General features: G+C 49.0%; 9 protein-coding genes across 9 annotated transcripts; 4 read left to right on the forward strand and 5 right to left on the reverse strand.

The window, feature by feature from the left end:
• Window positions 1-22: 22 nt before the first annotated feature.
• Window positions 23-2,041, forward strand: C7M61_003179 (Nrd1 complex RNA-binding subunit; the record flags this gene model as incomplete). Its single annotated transcript, XM_024858528.1, has 1 exon — window positions 23-2,041. One exon carries the CDS (start codon window positions 23-25, stop codon window positions 2,039-2,041), a length of 2,019 nt encoding a protein of 672 aa, XP_024713438.1.
• A 142-nt stretch (window positions 2,042-2,183) lies between these two features.
• YME1 (i-AAA protease) lies at window positions 2,184-4,187 on the reverse strand (the record flags this gene model as incomplete). Its single annotated transcript, XM_024858529.1, has 1 exon — window positions 2,184-4,187. One exon carries the CDS (start codon window positions 4,185-4,187, stop codon window positions 2,184-2,186), a length of 2,004 nt encoding a protein of 667 aa, XP_024713439.1.
• Window positions 4,188-5,221: 1,034 nt separating this feature from the next.
• Window positions 5,222-6,328, reverse strand: C7M61_003181 (uncharacterized protein; the record flags this gene model as incomplete). Its single annotated transcript, XM_024858530.1, has 1 exon — window positions 5,222-6,328. One exon carries the CDS (start codon window positions 6,326-6,328, stop codon window positions 5,222-5,224), a length of 1,107 nt encoding a protein of 368 aa, XP_024713440.1.
• A 136-nt stretch (window positions 6,329-6,464) lies between these two features.
• On the reverse strand, window positions 6,465-8,636 carry BRN1 (condensin subunit; the record flags this gene model as incomplete). Its single annotated transcript, XM_024858531.1, has 1 exon — window positions 6,465-8,636. One exon carries the CDS (start codon window positions 8,634-8,636, stop codon window positions 6,465-6,467), a length of 2,172 nt encoding a protein of 723 aa, XP_024713441.1.
• Window positions 8,637-9,161: 525 nt separating this feature from the next.
• On the reverse strand, window positions 9,162-10,103 carry C7M61_003183 (uncharacterized protein; the record flags this gene model as incomplete). The annotated part of the gene is made up of 1 exon (XM_024858532.1): window positions 9,162-10,103. The coding sequence occupies one exon, from the start codon at window positions 10,101-10,103 to the stop codon at window positions 9,162-9,164; it is 942 nt and encodes a 313-aa protein (XP_024713442.1).
• An 83-nt stretch (window positions 10,104-10,186) lies between these two features.
• Window positions 10,187-11,008, forward strand: C7M61_003184 (1-(5-phosphoribosyl)-5- ((5-phosphoribosylamino)methylideneamino)imidazole-4-carboxamide isomerase; the record flags this gene model as incomplete). The annotated part of the gene is made up of 1 exon (XM_024858533.1): window positions 10,187-11,008. The coding sequence occupies one exon, from the start codon at window positions 10,187-10,189 to the stop codon at window positions 11,006-11,008; it is 822 nt and encodes a 273-aa protein (XP_024713443.1).
• A 263-nt stretch (window positions 11,009-11,271) lies between these two features.
• On the reverse strand, window positions 11,272-12,195 carry C7M61_003185 (DNA-directed RNA polymerase II core subunit; the record flags this gene model as incomplete). Its single annotated transcript, XM_024858534.1, has 1 exon — window positions 11,272-12,195. The coding sequence occupies one exon, from the start codon at window positions 12,193-12,195 to the stop codon at window positions 11,272-11,274; it is 924 nt and encodes a 307-aa protein (XP_024713444.1).
• A 613-nt stretch (window positions 12,196-12,808) lies between these two features.
• Window positions 12,809-13,177, forward strand: C7M61_003186 (uncharacterized protein; the record flags this gene model as incomplete). Its single annotated transcript, XM_024858535.1, has 1 exon — window positions 12,809-13,177. The coding sequence occupies one exon, from the start codon at window positions 12,809-12,811 to the stop codon at window positions 13,175-13,177; it is 369 nt and encodes a 122-aa protein (XP_024713445.1).
• A 1,467-nt stretch (window positions 13,178-14,644) lies between these two features.
• C7M61_003187 (uncharacterized protein) lies at window positions 14,645-17,188 on the forward strand (the record flags this gene model as incomplete). Its single annotated transcript, XM_024858536.1, has 1 exon — window positions 14,645-17,188. The coding sequence occupies one exon, from the start codon at window positions 14,645-14,647 to the stop codon at window positions 17,186-17,188; it is 2,544 nt and encodes an 847-aa protein (XP_024713446.1).
• Between the last annotated feature and the right edge of the window lie 65 nt (window positions 17,189-17,253).

The following is a 17,253-nucleotide window of genomic DNA, read 5'->3' on the forward strand; positions in this document are numbered from 1 at the left end:
ATCACTTTATTTAGTTGTAAAAATGTCTGCCGTGTCGGAGTTTGAATCCATCCTACAAGAATTGCCTACCATAAAGGCTCCAGGTGTTTCTGGTTCTCGTATCAAGAAACTTACTGATCTCGCCGTCAAGAATGTGGCCGAAGAATCCCAGCTTGTCCAGGCCTTGTACAACAGTTGCAAGGCCACCCCATCTTCCCATAAATTGGGTGCTTTATACGTTGTGGACTCCATCGTGAGAGTCTACAAGGAAGAGGCCAAGAAGAAGGGTGAAACCGTGGATTCTTCAGCTCCAGAGGGTACTTTTGCTGGCGGTGTCTTCAAGATAAGTGAGTTGATTGAGTCCATCATGGACGATGCTATGCTGTTGCTGGTTGTTCCAGCCACTTCTGTCAAGATCTCCAAGCTTGTGGATATTTGGGAACGTGCCCAGACCTTCTCCCCTGCTACTTTGAAGGCCATCAGGGACAAGCACTTCCGCTCTACGACTCCTCCTGGTAGTCCTCCAAACAAGAGTGTTCCTGCTCCATCCTTGCCTCAACCTCCTGCTGCTGCTTCAGCCGCTGCTCCAGCTGCATCCAAGGAGGGTGACTCTGGAAGTATTTTGCTGGCTTTGGCCTCTTTGGCTAAGAAGACAGAGACTCCTACTCCTCCAGCAACTGCATCCCCAGGTACCCAGCAGGCTCCACCAGCTAACAACCAAAACGCTGCAAACATCTTGTCTCAATTGTCTGCCCTTGCAGGCAGCAGCCAGAACAACGGCCACTCGCCTGCCCCACAGCATCAGAACATTCGTAGCCCAGGTTACCAGAATGCTCAGGCATCACAGCCACCTGCTCTGCTTCCAAACCTTCCAAACCTTCCTAACATCCCCAACCAGGGCCAAGGTCAGGGTCAGAACCAGCAGATCTTCAACATGTTGCAACAGATGCAGCAGAACCCAGGTGCTTCTCAATCACCTCCTCCTTCTCAGCAACAAATACCAAACAACGGTTTGCCTCCTGTGCCAGGCATGCACCAGCAGCATCAACAGCAGATGCCTCCACAGGGTCTTGGCTACAACGACCGTGGTGGATATCCTCAGCAGCAGTATGAGAGAAGAGGCCGTGACGATATGGGCGGCTACCTGAGAAGAAACCGTTCCAGATCGCCACCAAGAGGTCACGGAAACAACGGCTTCAGTCCTAACCCACCTCAGGAGAAGTCTCTTTCTCATGGCTTTGCTCCTTATGAAGGTGAGCGTAACGTTCCTGGTGCTCCTCACTTCCGTCCTCGTAACGTTGGTTTCGACAACTCCATCCCTCAGGGCTCCTTCAAGGTCATGTCTAGAACCTTGTTCATTGGTGGTGTTCCTCGTGGAATGGACGAAAGATCGCTTGCAGGTCACTTGAGGCCTTACGCCGAGGTCCAGTCTGTTATTCTTAACAGCGAGAGAAAGCATGCTTTCGTCAAGGTCTACTCCAGAAAAGAAGCCGAGGCTGTTGTTCAGTCTTTCAACAAGGACGGTGCTTTGCCTTTGAGAACTCGTTGGGGTGTTGGTTTCGGTCCTAGAGACTGTTGCAACTACCAGCATGGTGTCTCCATCATTCCAATTGTTCGTTTGACAGACGCTGATAAGCAGTGGGTTGTCGATGCCGAATGGGGTGGAACTGGCGGTCAGCCTCTTGTCACTGGTATTGTGATTGATGAGCCCGATATCGAGATCGGAACTGGTATTTCTTCAAAGGCCATGTCTAAGAAAATGCCCACCAACTCCACCAGAAACGGACCAAAGTCCAACAGACCAGGTGAGTCTGAAGACCAGTATGTCAAGACTGGTATGGGAGCTCGTCCTGATTTCAACGGTTACGGCAACAACGCTGCCAACCCATTGTCAGGTTTGTTTGCAAACCTGCCTCAACAATTCCCTGGCCAGATGCCAATGCAACAGATGCCTCAGCAGCCTCCTCAGGGTTACCCTCCACAAAATTACGGCAACCAACAAAACCCTAACTTGGGTGCCCAACTCGCTAACTTCTTCCAAAACGGTGGCCAGCAACAATAATAATGATCCCGTGAAATGTTCATTCTTTTATATAGTAATCTACACGAAAAGTATTTGTCTGTCATTGTAGTTTCTAGCTTTATATACATTTTCATTGCCTATACAACATCGTTGATGCAAAAATCGTTTTGTTTGTGTGGTATTATGCTTCAGCAGGAATAGGAGCAGGCTCATTAATGACCTCCTTCCTACCTCCATCTGGAGTTTTGACGATGGTATTACTCATCGTCTTAGGCTTGTTGATCGACTCTCCTTTCACGACCTTTTCCATCTCGTCTCTAGTTAGCGTCTCGTACTCCAACAAGCCCTCTGCGAGCCTTTGAAGCTCGAGTTTTTTGTCTTTCAACATCTGTCTTGTTCTCTCCTCGGATTCAACGAGGAATGTACGAACCTCGTTGTCTGCCATCTCTTTTAGCTTGGGCGACCAAGAGTCCCAGTCATCACTCAACCTGACGGGACCAATCTTGTCACTCATACCATAGGACGTGACCATAGCTCTGGCCATGCCGGTGGCGTTAGCCAAGTCAGAGGAACATCCACTAGTGACGTTGTCAGCACCATGAATCATCTCCTCGGCAATCTTACCGCCCATGCAAACATCAAGTCTCGAGAAACACTCTCTCTTGGTCATGTCAGTCTTATCCATCTCTGGAAGCTGGAATGTGACACCAAGAGCTCTGCCTCTTGGCAATATCGTAGCCTTGTACAATGGAGTGGCAGAAGGGGAAAACATAGCCATGATAGCATGGCCAGCTTCGTGATAAGCAGTGTTTTTCCTGGACTCCTCCGTGATGACCATCTTCTTCTTGGCAGCACCCATCAAGATCTTGTCTTTAGCCCATTCGAAATGGCTCATGTCGACGGCAAGTGCCGAAAGCTGAGAAGCGTGAACGGCAGCCTGGTTGACCAAGTTCATCAACTCGGCACCAGAGAAGCCTGGAGTACCTCTGGCGATGATGCTTGGGTCAACATTGTCGGCAGTTTCGACGTTCTCCATGTGGTGTTTCAAGATATCTACACGGCCACGCACGTCAGGTAACTCCACAATGACCTCCTTGTCGAAACGACCAGGTCTGGTCAAAGCCTTATCCAAAGATTGCGGGAAGTTAGTAGCGCCGATAATAATGATACCTTCACTCTGAGAAAAACCGTCCAACTCCACAAGAAGCTGGTTCAAGGTCTGCTTGGCGTAGGCTTGGTCCTTAGGGTTACGCTTTCCTCCGATGGCGTCCAACTCATCGATGAAAACAATGGCAGGAGCCTTCTCTCTGGCCTGGTTGAACAACTCTCTGATACGCTTAGCACCGACACCGACGTACAATTCGTCAAACTCCGAACCGGACATGAAGAAGAAGGGCACCTCGGCTTCGCCAGCAGTAGCACGAGCGAGAAGGGTTTTACCGGTACCTGGAGGACCCGTCAAGAGCACACCCTTGGGCAACTTACCACCCAAAGCGGTGAACTTGGATGGGTCCTTCAAGAACTCCACAATCTCCTCGAGCTCGGCACGTGCCTCGTCACAACCACAGACGTCCTTGAAACGGACGTTGGAGCGGGACACATCGACGGACTTATCGGTCACCTCAGACGACCTGAAGATGGTGCCGTTCTCCAGCAAGAAGTTGAAGGCGTTGGACGCACCGTAGGTCAACAAGGCGATAGGTATAAGCCACTTGAGCCATTTGGACAAGATGGTGAAGTTAGACTCGGAAACAACCACATGCACAGGCTCGTTACGAGAGCCAAAGCCCAGAGAAAAGCCCATGTTCAGCTGAGGCGTAGCACCCATTTGTGCTGCCACCAGTTCAGCCTTGGCTGTTTGTCCCATTTGTTGAAGCGCCTGGATGTAGAGCTGAGTACATTCTGGATTGGCGCCGATGCCCTGAGTTTCGTATCTCTGGACCACGATCTGAGGGTAGTTGTGTTCCATAAGACGCTGGTAGAAATAACGCTGGATGTCGGCGTTTGCCGGGCTGGCGTTTGCAGATTTCTCGATCTTCAGAAGCAAGGTGGTGGCGGTGGAGGCGAGACGAACGAGACCCGGAGAATAACGGGTCCATGTTCGGGCGAGCGGAACCGCCCGTGCCGCCAACGGCATAGCTAGCGCTGAGCTCCTGGGGAGGATCCGACAGAGGGTAGGGAGCATGGTGGTGATTGAAGTTGAGGTTTGCGTGAAATGTAGGCCGGTCGTGTGCGGCACATAAGTGCCACCGGGGTTGGTGATACCACGGTTTGGAGGTGGGAAATTAAAAATTCGTTACATGGCTGTTTTAGTTGAGAAGTGAGGATTCTGTTGATGCTCTTGAAAATTCAATCTTCAGGGTGTAGGTGGAAAATGCCAGAACCGAGGTTGATGTTGGGTTGGGGTGCGAGAAGGTTCCAGGACCCAAGGTGTTGCTGTGGCGTGACGCTCTAGGTGGGATATTTATTAAAAAAGGTTATTATGGTAGGGAGGCGATGTTGGCGAGTTGAAGAGGTTTTTATTTTTTTTTATCTTATGGCATTTCAAGAAAGGCCGGTTCGGGCCGTTTGCAGCCATCCACCGCACTGTCTAGAATTGGTCTGATGATGTAAGATTGGAAGTTTGGTGAAATTCTGGGTTTTGGATGGAAAATGAAATAAATGGCATTACTTAGGTTGGATATATTCAAAATGCTGCTCAAGAAGGGTCATTTCGTGGTTGAGGTGAAATGGCATAGTTGCCACTGCTTATCTGATTGATCATACTCAAGCGCTCTTTCATATCATCATCCCAAAAAAATCGTCAAAATACACATCTCATTCGATTTCAAGAAACCTTCGTTTGACCCCTAGTCCCAAAAGGTGATCTCAACGGTTTTCGGAATCATATATTAAACTTGGATATGAACTCCAAAGGAGCTATTTCGGCTGTTTCAGTTGAACTGTCCAATCTTTGATTTATTAATTTCTCGTCCTTCATTCATTCATGAAATGTTCATTCACAAAATCATGCAAAACTTGATTTCAAGAAATGATATCTGGGAAATTCCGGATCACATGTATCGCTAGTATGAGCAAATTGGCTGCGAAATAGGAAAGCTCTGTACTTGGCGTAGATTTCACACAATTCGTGAACACACAATCTTGGCTCATTTTCAAAAAACTCAACTGACTCTACGTCGCTCGGAAATCCTGACCTTATATTCATCTCTGTGTAGTTTAAGCATCGTCCTCCACATTCACAACAACCTTACCGTTAGCCTTGTTCGATCCAAGACGCTCATACGCCTTATCAAACTCCACAAACGGATAGACGCTATCTATGGTGAGCTTCACCTTTTTGTCTGCAATATACTCCTTGCACTCTTTTTGCCATGGATACATGGACTTGATCACCCCAACAAAATCGTAACTGTAATCCAACCAGCCGACTTTACTTTCCAAAAGACGCTTTGGAAGACCGATATTGTTCCAAATGAGTTGAACCGTTGTAGGTGCCGAGTAAGAGTATTTGTAGTCTCCCGAAATTGTCACATAGGTGCCTCCTTCTTTCCTTCCAACTAAAATGTTCAGCATCTGTGGGAACAAGTCGGAATTTCCGGCACAATCAAAAATGACATCAAACTTGCCCTTCATACCCACGAGTTCAAGAACTGGGTCCAAAATCAGATCCCAGGCCGTGTAGTCGATCCACGTGTTACCGCCGAGCAGTTTGACCAAGTTGACGGAGGCTGGCGAACATGTAGTCACCACATCTTCAAAACCATAGACGTTCTTTGCAATCTGAACACAGAATTTGCCAACGGAAGTACCGGAACCTAGGATGAGAATTCTGCGTTTCTTGTTCTGCTTCTGTATTTTGGAAAACATGAGTACAGCTGTGCCCATGACCAATGGGTACGACGCAGCCTCTTGGAAAGTGAGGCCCTCGGGGAACTCATGGATGCTTGCTCCAGAGGATGTTGCAGTGTCCATTAAAGCATATTCAGCGAGACTTCCTCGGCCGAGGACCTCTTGAAACATACCACAGACTTTGCTTCCAATTTTGACACCAGTGTTCTTCTCGGCTTCGGCGCCAATACCGACGACTATACCCGAATAATCATAACCGATGCCTTTGGTTTTGTATGCGAGTGGAACTGGTGTGGTGTTTTTGCTGACAAGATCAACAGGGTTCAAGGCAGCACATTTGATCTTCACAAGAACTTTTGTTGGGTCAACCACATAGTTGCCGTTAGAATCCTTTTCAACGTTCAATTGATCTTCCTTGATAAGCAAGGGACTAGCGGCACTGGTGAACTGGACGGCTCTGAACTTTAGGGACATTTTGAAGATGATGATGGAATAAGTGGCGAGATGAATAAGTTGATTGGAGGCTTCCTCAGTATGCAATGCAGGATATGTAAAATGCGGGGGTTAATGCGCAGTGGTCCTAGGAATGCTGATATTCAGGAACTGCTTTCTAGAAGCCTGTGATACGTAGATCATCGTGGTTGTCATTGGACGACAAATCAAGCTTGTGCTCGTTGGCCAAATGGAGAATGCAAATGAAACAAAAACTTGTAGAAAGATCCTTTTTCTCTTCTGGCTTGTACATCTTGCCAATCTTTTGAGCGACCTCAGTGAAATCAGTCTCGATCTTGACCGGGGTTTGTTCCTTTTCGGGGGTCTCATTGTCTGCAACGGGCGCCTCAACCGCTTCGGGCTTAATTGCCTTCCAGAGGTTGTCCTTAAGGAGCTTGATATCGACCCTTTTAGCAACACGTGAAAAGTTGACATATTCTGGACGGGCTCTACGACCTTCGGTAACGAACTGACTTTCAGGTTTCAGTTCTGCGTTAGCCAGATCAGCACCTCCAAGGACGTCATTGAAGTCAATGTCGCCATAGTTGTCGTAGTCTTCCAATTCAGCCTGGTGGAAGGATGCGGCAAGTTTCTCCTGGCGCTCCTCTTCTTCCCTCTCTTGTTCTTGTTTCTGGTATTCGCCAGCGAAATAGGCTTGATCAGTGTATGCAGCCTTTTCAAGAACATCGGTGTCGTTCCTCAACAGCTTAGCCCTTCTAGAGAAGGTCACTATAGATCTATCTGGCTTGATGAAAAGGGTAACCAACTTCTTCGAATTAAACTGAATGTCGTCCGGTAGAAGGTAGTAGTTGGTTGTGTCGATAGAATCTGGAGATCGTAGTATGGGTGCCGCCTTCTTAGCAGGCTGGAAAATATCCTCGATGTAGTCCTCATCCTCATCTTTGAAGAAGTCGATGGTGATTTGCTCTTTTCTCTTACGTTTTGGTTGCGCAGTATCGGGTTGTGGAGTAGTGGCACGGGATTTGTTGCTGTTCGGCGTGTCGAAGTTTTTGTGCTTCTTGAAAGCCGCCACACGCCAATGCTCGGGGCCCCTCCAGGAGTCTTTCATGGTTTTGTCAAAATAAGACATCAATTCCTGATCTAGAACATGGCCAGTGACAACCTCACTCTCGACAGGGACTTCTTCATCGTCTGAAACAGGTGCTTGGGCTAGCTCAGCATCCATGTTTGCAAAATCCATGAAATGACCATCTTCAGGCATCTCGGGCATATCAGGCATATCTCTATCGTCAAGGCCGAAATCATCATAAGCAGGCTGCTCTGGCTCCTCATTATCCTGGACCGCACCTTCATCTTCTTTTCCAAGTCTGGAATTGACGTCGCCAAGGACGCTTTTGGCGTTACCTATGTCGTTGAAAACGGCTTCGAGTTCTGGCATGGTGGGCACCACAGTAGCCGTTTCTAGTTCATCATCATCTTTCAACACAAGCGCTTTCAACTTCTCCACGTCGACTTCGTCCAGACGAAGCTCAAGATCCTCCAGAGGGGCTTCGTATTCTTCTGAGTCTTCAGTTGTTTCCTGAGGGGCATTTGTAGTGGCGTCAAAAACGACCCTCATAGAAGCATCGATTCGAAGAGTGTTGAGCAAAAGCGACTTTATACCACCTTCATCGAAGTCAGAAAGGGCCTTCTTGAAAAGCGGGTCGATGGCCAATTCCTGGTCGAGCTTCTTGATACGAAGAGCCTCCTCCAGTAGCAAGGTGGACTCCACTACCCTGTTCACTCGCCTCTCTTTCCTCAACGACGCTGGGTCCACGTGCTCGCCATTATCTTCTTCCTCCTCCTCCTCATCCAAGGCCTCATCAGATTTCTTTTTTGCTAATCCAGAAAGCAACTTTCCTGTTTCCAGAGCCACTGACTCGACTCTACTGGAGTAGATCTTCACACATCCATCTAGAGTAGCGGAAGCACGCTGAAAGTTGATATTATCGCCATCCTTAATGACATTCAAGTCGTAGAAGTAGTCTATAAGCGCAAATTGCCACGAGTTCTTGGAAGTGATCTTGTTATCAGTGGAGAGCTTGATCCACTCCTCGAAGTTGGACATGATGGTGTTTTTGTTTTCATGGAAATCAATGGCATCCTCCGCAAACGAATCGTCTTCTGCCGCCACGAACATGTCTCCTCGACTCACATGACGGCTTCCAGACACAGATCTGGCTCCAGAAACGGTACGTCCAGATACCACTCTTCTATTGAGATCGTATTTCACAGACAGCCGGCCGCCCGAGCCCTGCATGGCACGTTTTTTCGGGAGCACAGAGGCCATTTTGTATGATTTGTATTTCTTGATGTGGTGGTTTTGGAAGGATGGGGTTGTAGTAGGTAGATGTGGAGGTGTTGATGTTTGTTTGTTTAGGTTTCGCGCAGATCAATGGTTGCAACGGTTTGGATGAGATGGAGAGAAAAAAGGTCAGACCGAAAAAATGAATGGAATTTTGAGAAATTGAGCTGTGATTTTTTGCTGTTTTCGAGGTGAGTTTGTCTTGAGATGTAACGCAATACCTGTTACAGCTTCCATGGACGGGAGCTATGTCAGAATAAGCATAGTACGCTTCGAATCTACAATACTTGGATATTTCAACTGGCTATTCTATTGTCCAGAAACTAATGTACATATTCTATGAGCATTTCTGCCCTTGTCGATGCAATGCTTAACCCCATGAGTGTTGGATATCATCAGACGGAAAGAGGTCAGACGATTACCTCAAACAGGATGAGGTTTTCATTAAGCTTTATTACTTCTTGGCTCTCGTAAAAGGGTTGCCCCATCCACACCATCAACCTCACCATCTCACCGCCGTCTCCGCTTATTATTGATTCTGCTGATCTCCTCAGGCGAGATCCGCAATCCGTTTCTCGTCGACTTTCCCACCGATTGAATCTTCAAACCACGGTCTCTAATCCTATTCTTCTGCTTCTTGCCCACACCAAGACGATCGCTGGATGCAGTGGCGCCTTTACCCAGCTCAAGCTCTCTAAGCTGACCCTTCTTCACCTTGGAAAGCACAATACCAGCCTCACGAGCCTCTCTCTCATAGTCAGCGACTCTGCGCTCCCGAGCACCAATGATGCCTTTTCTCAACTTCATGGGCATCTTTTCGAGCTTTTCTGGAAGGCCTTTAGTTCTTGAATTTGTCGCTGAGGCTGCACGAATACGCTGGTCAAGAATACGTCTTCTGGCGTTTCCCACTGGAGCCTCGTAGTCGATCGTCTGCATCGTCAAGTCGGCACCAGAATGCTCCATGTTGTGTGCGAGAATGTGGGACTCGCTGAGGAGTCGCTGAAGCTTGAGATCATTGTCCAAGTTTTCAGAATCTTCTTTGGCCGCCTGGGCCTGCTGTTTCTTTGTGAGTTTCTCTACTTCGGCCTTGCGTTTTTCTAGCTCGGCTAGGGTTGGAGCCCTGCCTTTACGCAAAAGCTTCTTGTCTGCTTTGGATGCTTGTGTGGGTATGTGGTTGTCTTCTAGCCTGATGACCTTGGGCTTGACGTCGTCTTCTGACTCCTCCGATTCTGATTCTGACTCTGACAGCGACACCTCTTCATCACTATCGCCAGCTTCTTCCTCCTCACTTCCAGTAACGTCCTCACTATCACTGTTCTGCTCCTCCTCATCGCTCAGTGACTCCACATCCTTGGACTTATCCACAAACCCCATTTCCTCGAGGTTTCCAAACTGCTTCTCGAAGTTTCTGCGCTGGATCTCCAACGCCTTCATGTAGTCATCGTCGCCCATGCTGGTGTGCAAAGTATCCCGGTTTGACGACTTGAAGATAGTACTACTGAATATTTCGCGATGCTCATTGCAACTACTACACCATGACGAGATTCAGAGGATGCATTGATATCCATGCAGGCCAGGTCAAGCAGATCGTGGGCGGCACCTTGACCAAAGACGATATTTCTCCTGCCGACAAAGCCGACGAGAACTTTGTCAGCACCAAACCTTCCTCGTACTACGCTCAGTTGTATAAGGACCACAACGTCGAAGGATGCCATGTGATCAAGCTCGGGACGAATCCAGCCAATGACGAGGCAGCCGCTTTGGCGTGTGAAACATGGAAAGACCATCTCCAGGTGGGTGGAGGCATTAACATTGAAAATGCACAGAGCTGGATAGATAGAGGAGCCAGCCATGTTATAGTGACGAGCTGGCTTTTCACGAAAAACGACGAGGGCTACGACATTGACATGCAGCGGTTGGAGGAGATTTCGAAAAAGGTCGGAAAGGACCGACTTGTGGTGGATGTGAGCTGCAGAAGGGTCGTGGAAGATGGAAGAGTTGCATGGTACGTTGCTACGAATAAGTGGCAGACGATCACCCGGTGCAAATTGGACTTGGGCTTGTTTGAAAGACTAGGCCAGTTTTGCGATGAGTTCTTGATCCACGCTGCTGACGTGGAGGGTCTTTGCAAAGGAATTGATACGGAGTTGGTGGAAAACCTCGGTCTGTGGTGTCCTGCTGGATTTGAAGGAAAATTGACCTACGCTGGCGGGGCCAAGCTGGCTCTGGATTTGGAGTTGGTGGAGAAACTCAGTAGTGGGAAGGTGGACCTCACGTACGGCTCGTCGTTGGACGTTTTTGGAGGTAGTTTAGTGAAGCTTGACGATGTGATTCAATGGAACCAGACGAGGAAGTGATCTATTGCACGACAAAAACAGAAGATATGTATATTCGTCTAAAGATATGAATATTCGTTTAAAGCAATTTTGGCCTCGGAGAATGACTTTCTTGTAAATCCAATAACACCAATCCACATGACAGTCACTCTACATAAACCTAACATAAATACATCTATTCTGTACCTCTTTTTGCGGGAACGCCAGACCTTCAAGTCGGCAGGCGTCAGCCCTGTCGTTGCCACTGCCCGTCTCTTCTCGGCTATATTACATGTTATACACTTTTACCAACCCAGGTTGCCAAAACCCTCGCCGTAGGCGTACCCGTTAGCCGGGGAGTTGCCGGCGCCTGGCGAGCGGCCGTATGTGGTGAAGCCTCCGGCAGCGGCGCTGTTTGCTTCCACGGTGTCCTTGTTGAGCTCCACGGCGATCCCAGCGAGCTTCAACTGCAACACCTCTATACTGCGCACCACAACCTCGTTGGGAGGCAAGTTGCCGACGGTTTCAACGTCCATGTAGAAATTGGCAGGCTCGGCCTTGTAGTCAAAAGGTGCCTCTGGATCAGGCGCCTCTTCCCACTCGCAGTTGGCCAGTTTGGGCCACTCAGCATCGGCATCCTCCTCGAACCAGTAGTCTGTGTGCTTCAACTTGTTCCAAGGGTCATACTCGAAGCCCACGGCAGCACAGGGCGACCACTTGGCGTGCTCCTTAGCAATACCCTTCTTGGCGATACAGGTTAGACGAAGCTCCTGGTGCTTTCTCAACTTACAGAGCAAAGGCCCTCTCTGAGCCGGGTCACGGATGACCGGATCTCCAAGCTTCAGGCCGTTGTGGAACTTGGCCAAATCCAGCGCATACACGTTCATGGTCAGGTCACTGTCACACTTGGCTGTAAGCTCGAGCTTGACCGAGCAGTTGGGACAGTACTGGTCACACGTGCAATCTCTGGAGTAGGAGAGGTTCTCGATACCCTCGGAAGTCAAAGGAATAAGACCCAAACGGTGGGTCAAAAACTCGTCCGCAAGCACCGATGTGTTGACATCAATCTCGACAATGTCGATGGCTAGAGTGGGGATTTCCGCTAGCATGGTTCTCCTGAGGGAGTTTGCCGCCGCAAGGTCCACACCCTTGAGGATGAAGTCCACGTGATCCCGTTCAGTCTGTCTGATGGTGACCCTGGGCCCCTGGTCTTCCGTGTCGACGTCCATGGTGTTGTAGTGGAGTTGTGCGGTGAAGATTTGTTGATGCCTGGTGGACGGGTGTACAGGTGGGGGTTTGGGTTGGGCAGCCTTATCTGATGAATGAAGGAGCGTTGGGAAATAATTTGATGAAGATTCTTAACTTTGGTGCCATTTTATTGCTTTTCATCGAAGGAGTCTTTAAATAGTGTTGAGGTGGACTTTGGTTTGTGGTAGGGTGGTGGGTTTAGGTGGCTGCGAAAGAGAGAAGCTAAGGTGGAGCATGAACATAGTGAGGCCACCTAGTTGAGATTATTTACGAACTGGGGGTGTTTTTCTCGATATTATATATTTGAATAAAGTTCATTGGAAAACTGGAATTGCCGTCGTTGAGACCGTATAACTAGTGAGGACCCTCTGGTAAGTGGTAGGTGAGTCAATGAAGCAGCCATATCGACTTCTGAGCTCTTGACCTATTCCATCTTGAAATATCATGAATCAACCATCAAAATCTCTTTTCTTCGTTCGTTCTTAGTTTTTAAAACGCATGTACCAAAAACAGCCAAACTTCATAAACCTCACAACTACCTACCCTCACCTTCCCATACTTTGATCAATTCGCACCATCAACTCTCATACCACCATGAACAGACCACCCAAGATCCCCATACCCGACTTGCGCTTTGAACAGCTGTTTTTGCGTTCTCTAGACGCTTACGCCAGTGCTAGCGTAAAACCCTTATCTGACGCTGAGCTCCAAAATGTCGATGACGAAGCTGAAGACAAGGAAACCCAGCTCAAGCCTATTGCTCCCATCACACCAGGAATTGTTGTGTTAGCCGTCATCAAAGATCAGATACTCATGCCGCTTCTCCAGGGCTTCTTGTGGAGTGGTTTCTTGCTTATGGTCCGTCCAGCCTTGGGATTGGTGGTTGCCAGTGGACAGTCGACTGGTAAATGGTTCTATAACTTCTTAGGTCTCGGCAACGCCAGACGCTACGCAGTGAGGTAGTTGAGGGACGTGGCAAAACGCATAAGATGCTGTTTAGGAAGACAATTGGGGCAGTCGCCGTCGAAGAGCTGGATTGGAATGTGTTCTGGCCCTGGAGAAAGCCAGAGGCCTTTTGACGGTACTCGAGTGGTTGATGAGATCAAGGTTTCTGTACTTTAGTGAGCTGTCGTCTATTTTGGCCAACTTGTCCCTTTTGTTCATATTGTTCATGAGTTGGTAGTCTTCAGCGCCCTTATGGCTTCATGCTACATGGGTGTAATGGTGATGGCGAGGAAGCCACAAACAAGTCTATGCTGCTATATCAACGCCCCTTCCCTTCAAGCATTTGGTATACTGATCATGCTTTTCTCTTGATACGATAGAACCGCGTTACAGACTTGATTGAGGTTTTCCGTTTCATTGAGCCTCTAGATGAACCATCAGGGTACTGACATCCAGGGCTCAATAACGCTTCTGCCTCCTTTTATTAATGGCATTATAATGGCGTTGTGTACGCTCCATTGGCTGCTTATAATAATCGGGCTTCTGATCCTGGGATACCCTCCTTCCCATAAACTCGACACTTTGCTACAACCGCAAAGACAAACACAAACAGTATGAACTACCTTCTATAACTATTGAACGACCTTTTATAATGCAACAAACTGGGGCAATTGCTGGTCTCCCCTACCTGTTGCCTCTCCAGGACTCTCGGTACATACATTACCTACAAATACTAACACCCTCCAGACAAAAACTCCCTTTCCACCGCTTCACCACAAACACTAAAAATCAACCCAGTGAGCTTTGCCATCCCAACCTCTCCCGCTACGCAACCTCTCTGCCCACTCTTCCTTATCTCCACCACCGTCCGCACCTTCCAGAACATCGTATATTACACAATGACGTGTTCCAAACAATGGCAGATTCGGCAATCGCCCCAAAGCCCAAACGCCACACATCAACACAAATTTCCCAAAACTCTAAACATCTGTGTTAGACGCTATACTTGCCGCCCCACCTGTCAAGATCCACTGCGATCTCTCGCAGCCGCTGGATCTGCTGAACCAGCACAGGTCCATAAACCAACGCCATCCCACAAAAAAACCTGAAAACAGAACAAACTTCCAAAATAACTCCACCATGCCGTTTTTGCTCATCCCAAAAAATTATCAACAAACTCCCAAAACACCACATCCAGTCACACCGTCTGCCTCCTCCATACGCCCATCGGCAACTCGGCACTGCGCCTGCCCTGCACCGCAAAGCTTCTTTACGTCAATGCGGCGCCTACCACAGTAGAACACACCTCCTCCAGTTTTCCACCATCAAAGGCGTCCCAGAATTCAATTTCCAAAAAACTCAATTCTCGTCCATCAATTCCCCAACTGATCCGCCCATTCCCCACAGGTGCCCCTGCCAACCCCGGTCGTGCGAAAACCACCAGACATCATAGACAGCATTGCTGCTCACCGCAACTACCCACCAATGTTCAACAGGAGAAGAACAAGAAACCTGGTCGCCTACACGGGCGTCGGGTATCTGGCGCTGGGCCACCAGCCCGACAATGGCGCCATGGCAGCCGCGTTGACTATCGGCAAAAAGCAGCCTTCAGCAGGCAATGGACCCCAGAAACCACCCGCCATAGGCTCCCTGGGGCTGCTTTTGAAAAGACTGCCTTCGTTGCAAAGCAACTCCATTCGCTCCACTAGCACGCCCAAGCACGGCAGATCCGGCTCTGTTTCCAGCGACAGACACAGCTTCACCCCTAGGATGGAGTACTCTGTGGATGACAGCTTCACCGATTCCCAGATCGAGGAGATGGGAAGAGACGCAGACGCCCACTACAGCAACAGAGCGCAGCTTCAGGACCTCAAGCTCTCCCACCTGCCTCCAGAGCCCGTGGTGAAGATGGTCAAGAAGTATGTGCCCACGCCTAACGGTATCAAGGTGGTGGAGGTGCCTGAGACCTCGATGAAGCAGGCCATTGCGAGAAGCAATTCCATGAGACTGGGTCTTTCGCTCAACAGAGCGGGCTCCATGACCTCCAGAACCAACTCTCTTTCGCGTGCACCCAGAACTCCTTCGTTGACGAACCAGAAGAGGGTGACATCCAAGAGGTCCACTTTGGCGGACTCCAGGATTGACGAGGGCTCTGAGCTCGACACCTCCGAGCAGCGCCGGGCCGCTGCTGAGTTGCAGCGTCAAATTGACGAGGAGAGGCAATTGGCCGCAAAGTTGGAGGCCCAGCGCAAGGAGTACGAGCACCTCAAGAAGTTGAGAGAGCAAAACGAGAAGAATAGAGCCGAGCTTGAGCGTCTTCGTGAGGAAGAGGAATCCTACTCTCGCCAAACCTCCCGCCAGACTTCGCCTAGACCGGAGGAAAGCATTCCTACTAGCATTGCCAACAGCCTCGATGCCCCACAGCCTGTCAAGCCTCAGGCACCAACACTCAATGCTCTTCCAGACGACGCTCCACAGGGCCAGTCCACTGACGATGAGGATGTGCCAATTGAGCCAGTTCCATTTGCTGTCGACGAGTTTGAGCAGAAGAAGATTGGTAAAGACCCTGCCAAGTTGCCTGCCACTGTCAGCGATAACGAGGACGTTACCAGCACTTACTCTCTTGATGACAGCAGTGTCACCCACGCCGTTACCGCTGACGATGTTGACGAAGACGATGTCATTCAGAACTACGCCGTGTTGACTGCTCCTAACATCAAGGGACAGGAGGACGAGTTCGGCATTGTCGAGGTGCCAAATGAAAGCAATTCTCCAACTTTAGCTCAACAGGTCAAGTCGAGACTCAACAGCAACTCCAATGGCACTAGTGCTAACGGTAAAGATAGTCTCGTCTTGCCTGGCTCTTCCAGCGCTTCGGTCTCCGAATCCACAACTCCAAAGTTCGATCCAAAGCCTGAGATCATCAACGACGAAGTGCAACCTGAGTATCTTGCACAGCCTGCGGTTCCTGCTGGCTTGGCCTCCTCCATCAAGAGTGGCAGCAGCAACGACTCTAGACCAATTAAGTCTGCCATGAAGAACTCAAGGTCCAGTTACGGCTTGAACAATAACTCTAATTCTAATGTTAGCCCCGCTCAACAGGCCTACTTGTCCTTGACAACCGCTGAAAACACCAGACTCAATTCGAAATTGTCGACGGGCCAGCTTATCGATTCTGATAGCCTTAGTGCACAGAACAGTCATCCTGGTCCACCACGTTCTCCTGTCAATCCACAGAAGTTCGCTGCAGCAACTCTTAGAAAGAGCCAGAATCCACAGCCGCAGCAGCAGCAGCAGGGTGGTCTTGCTGATCGTTCTTTGAGACCAAGGACTACATCTGATGCTTCAAACCGCCAGTCCATTGGTGGTGGAATGAGCAGCCGTACATTCAAAACGAATCAGCCACAGGGCTTACCACCACATCCATATAACGGTCCAAACTACCAGTCTCCAGCAAAAGCTAAAGCGGCTGAGTTATTTGCTAAAGCTAATAATAGACCTGCTTCAACAGCGCATCCTTTGAAGAGGGAGTCATCATTCAACAAGGGCTCTGAAGGCACAAAACCTGAGAGCAGCACTCCTCACCAGCCTCCTCAGAGAAACGGCAAGCATCGTTTCACACTTAGACCAGAAGGGGGACATCAACAGGCTGCCCAGCAAGGAGAACTTACATCAGCAGCTGCTACTACTGCTCACACCAACATTCAACAACAAGCTCAACAACAGGCACAGCAGATTGTTCAACAACAGCAGCAACAGCAGCATAAGGACCAGAGAGGTGGTGGTGGCTTCAAAGGTTTCAGATCGAGACTCGCTGACTCAGACGATGAAGACAATGTTCGTCCTCCCTCCTCGGATGGTGGCTTCCGTTCTAGATTCCGTGATCTGGAAGATCACTCTCATGGAGGAAGTCAAGCACAGCAGGCTACCTTTACGACTTTGAGAGAACAAAAGGCTGAACCTGTCCCTGAGGAAAAGAAACCAAAAAAGAAAAAGAAGTTCTTGAAGAAACTTTTTGGAAGGAACTAGATGCCCTTTCAATTCTTACACACGCTAGATTCAATAAGATCGTACGTTTAATCAAACATCTATTT

This window comes from Candidozyma pseudohaemuli (assembly GCF_003013735.1).
Source record: "Candidozyma pseudohaemuli strain B12108 chromosome Unknown scaffold00007, whole genome shotgun sequence".
NCBI lineage: Eukaryota > Fungi > Ascomycota > Pichiomycetes > Serinales > Metschnikowiaceae > Candidozyma > Candidozyma pseudohaemuli.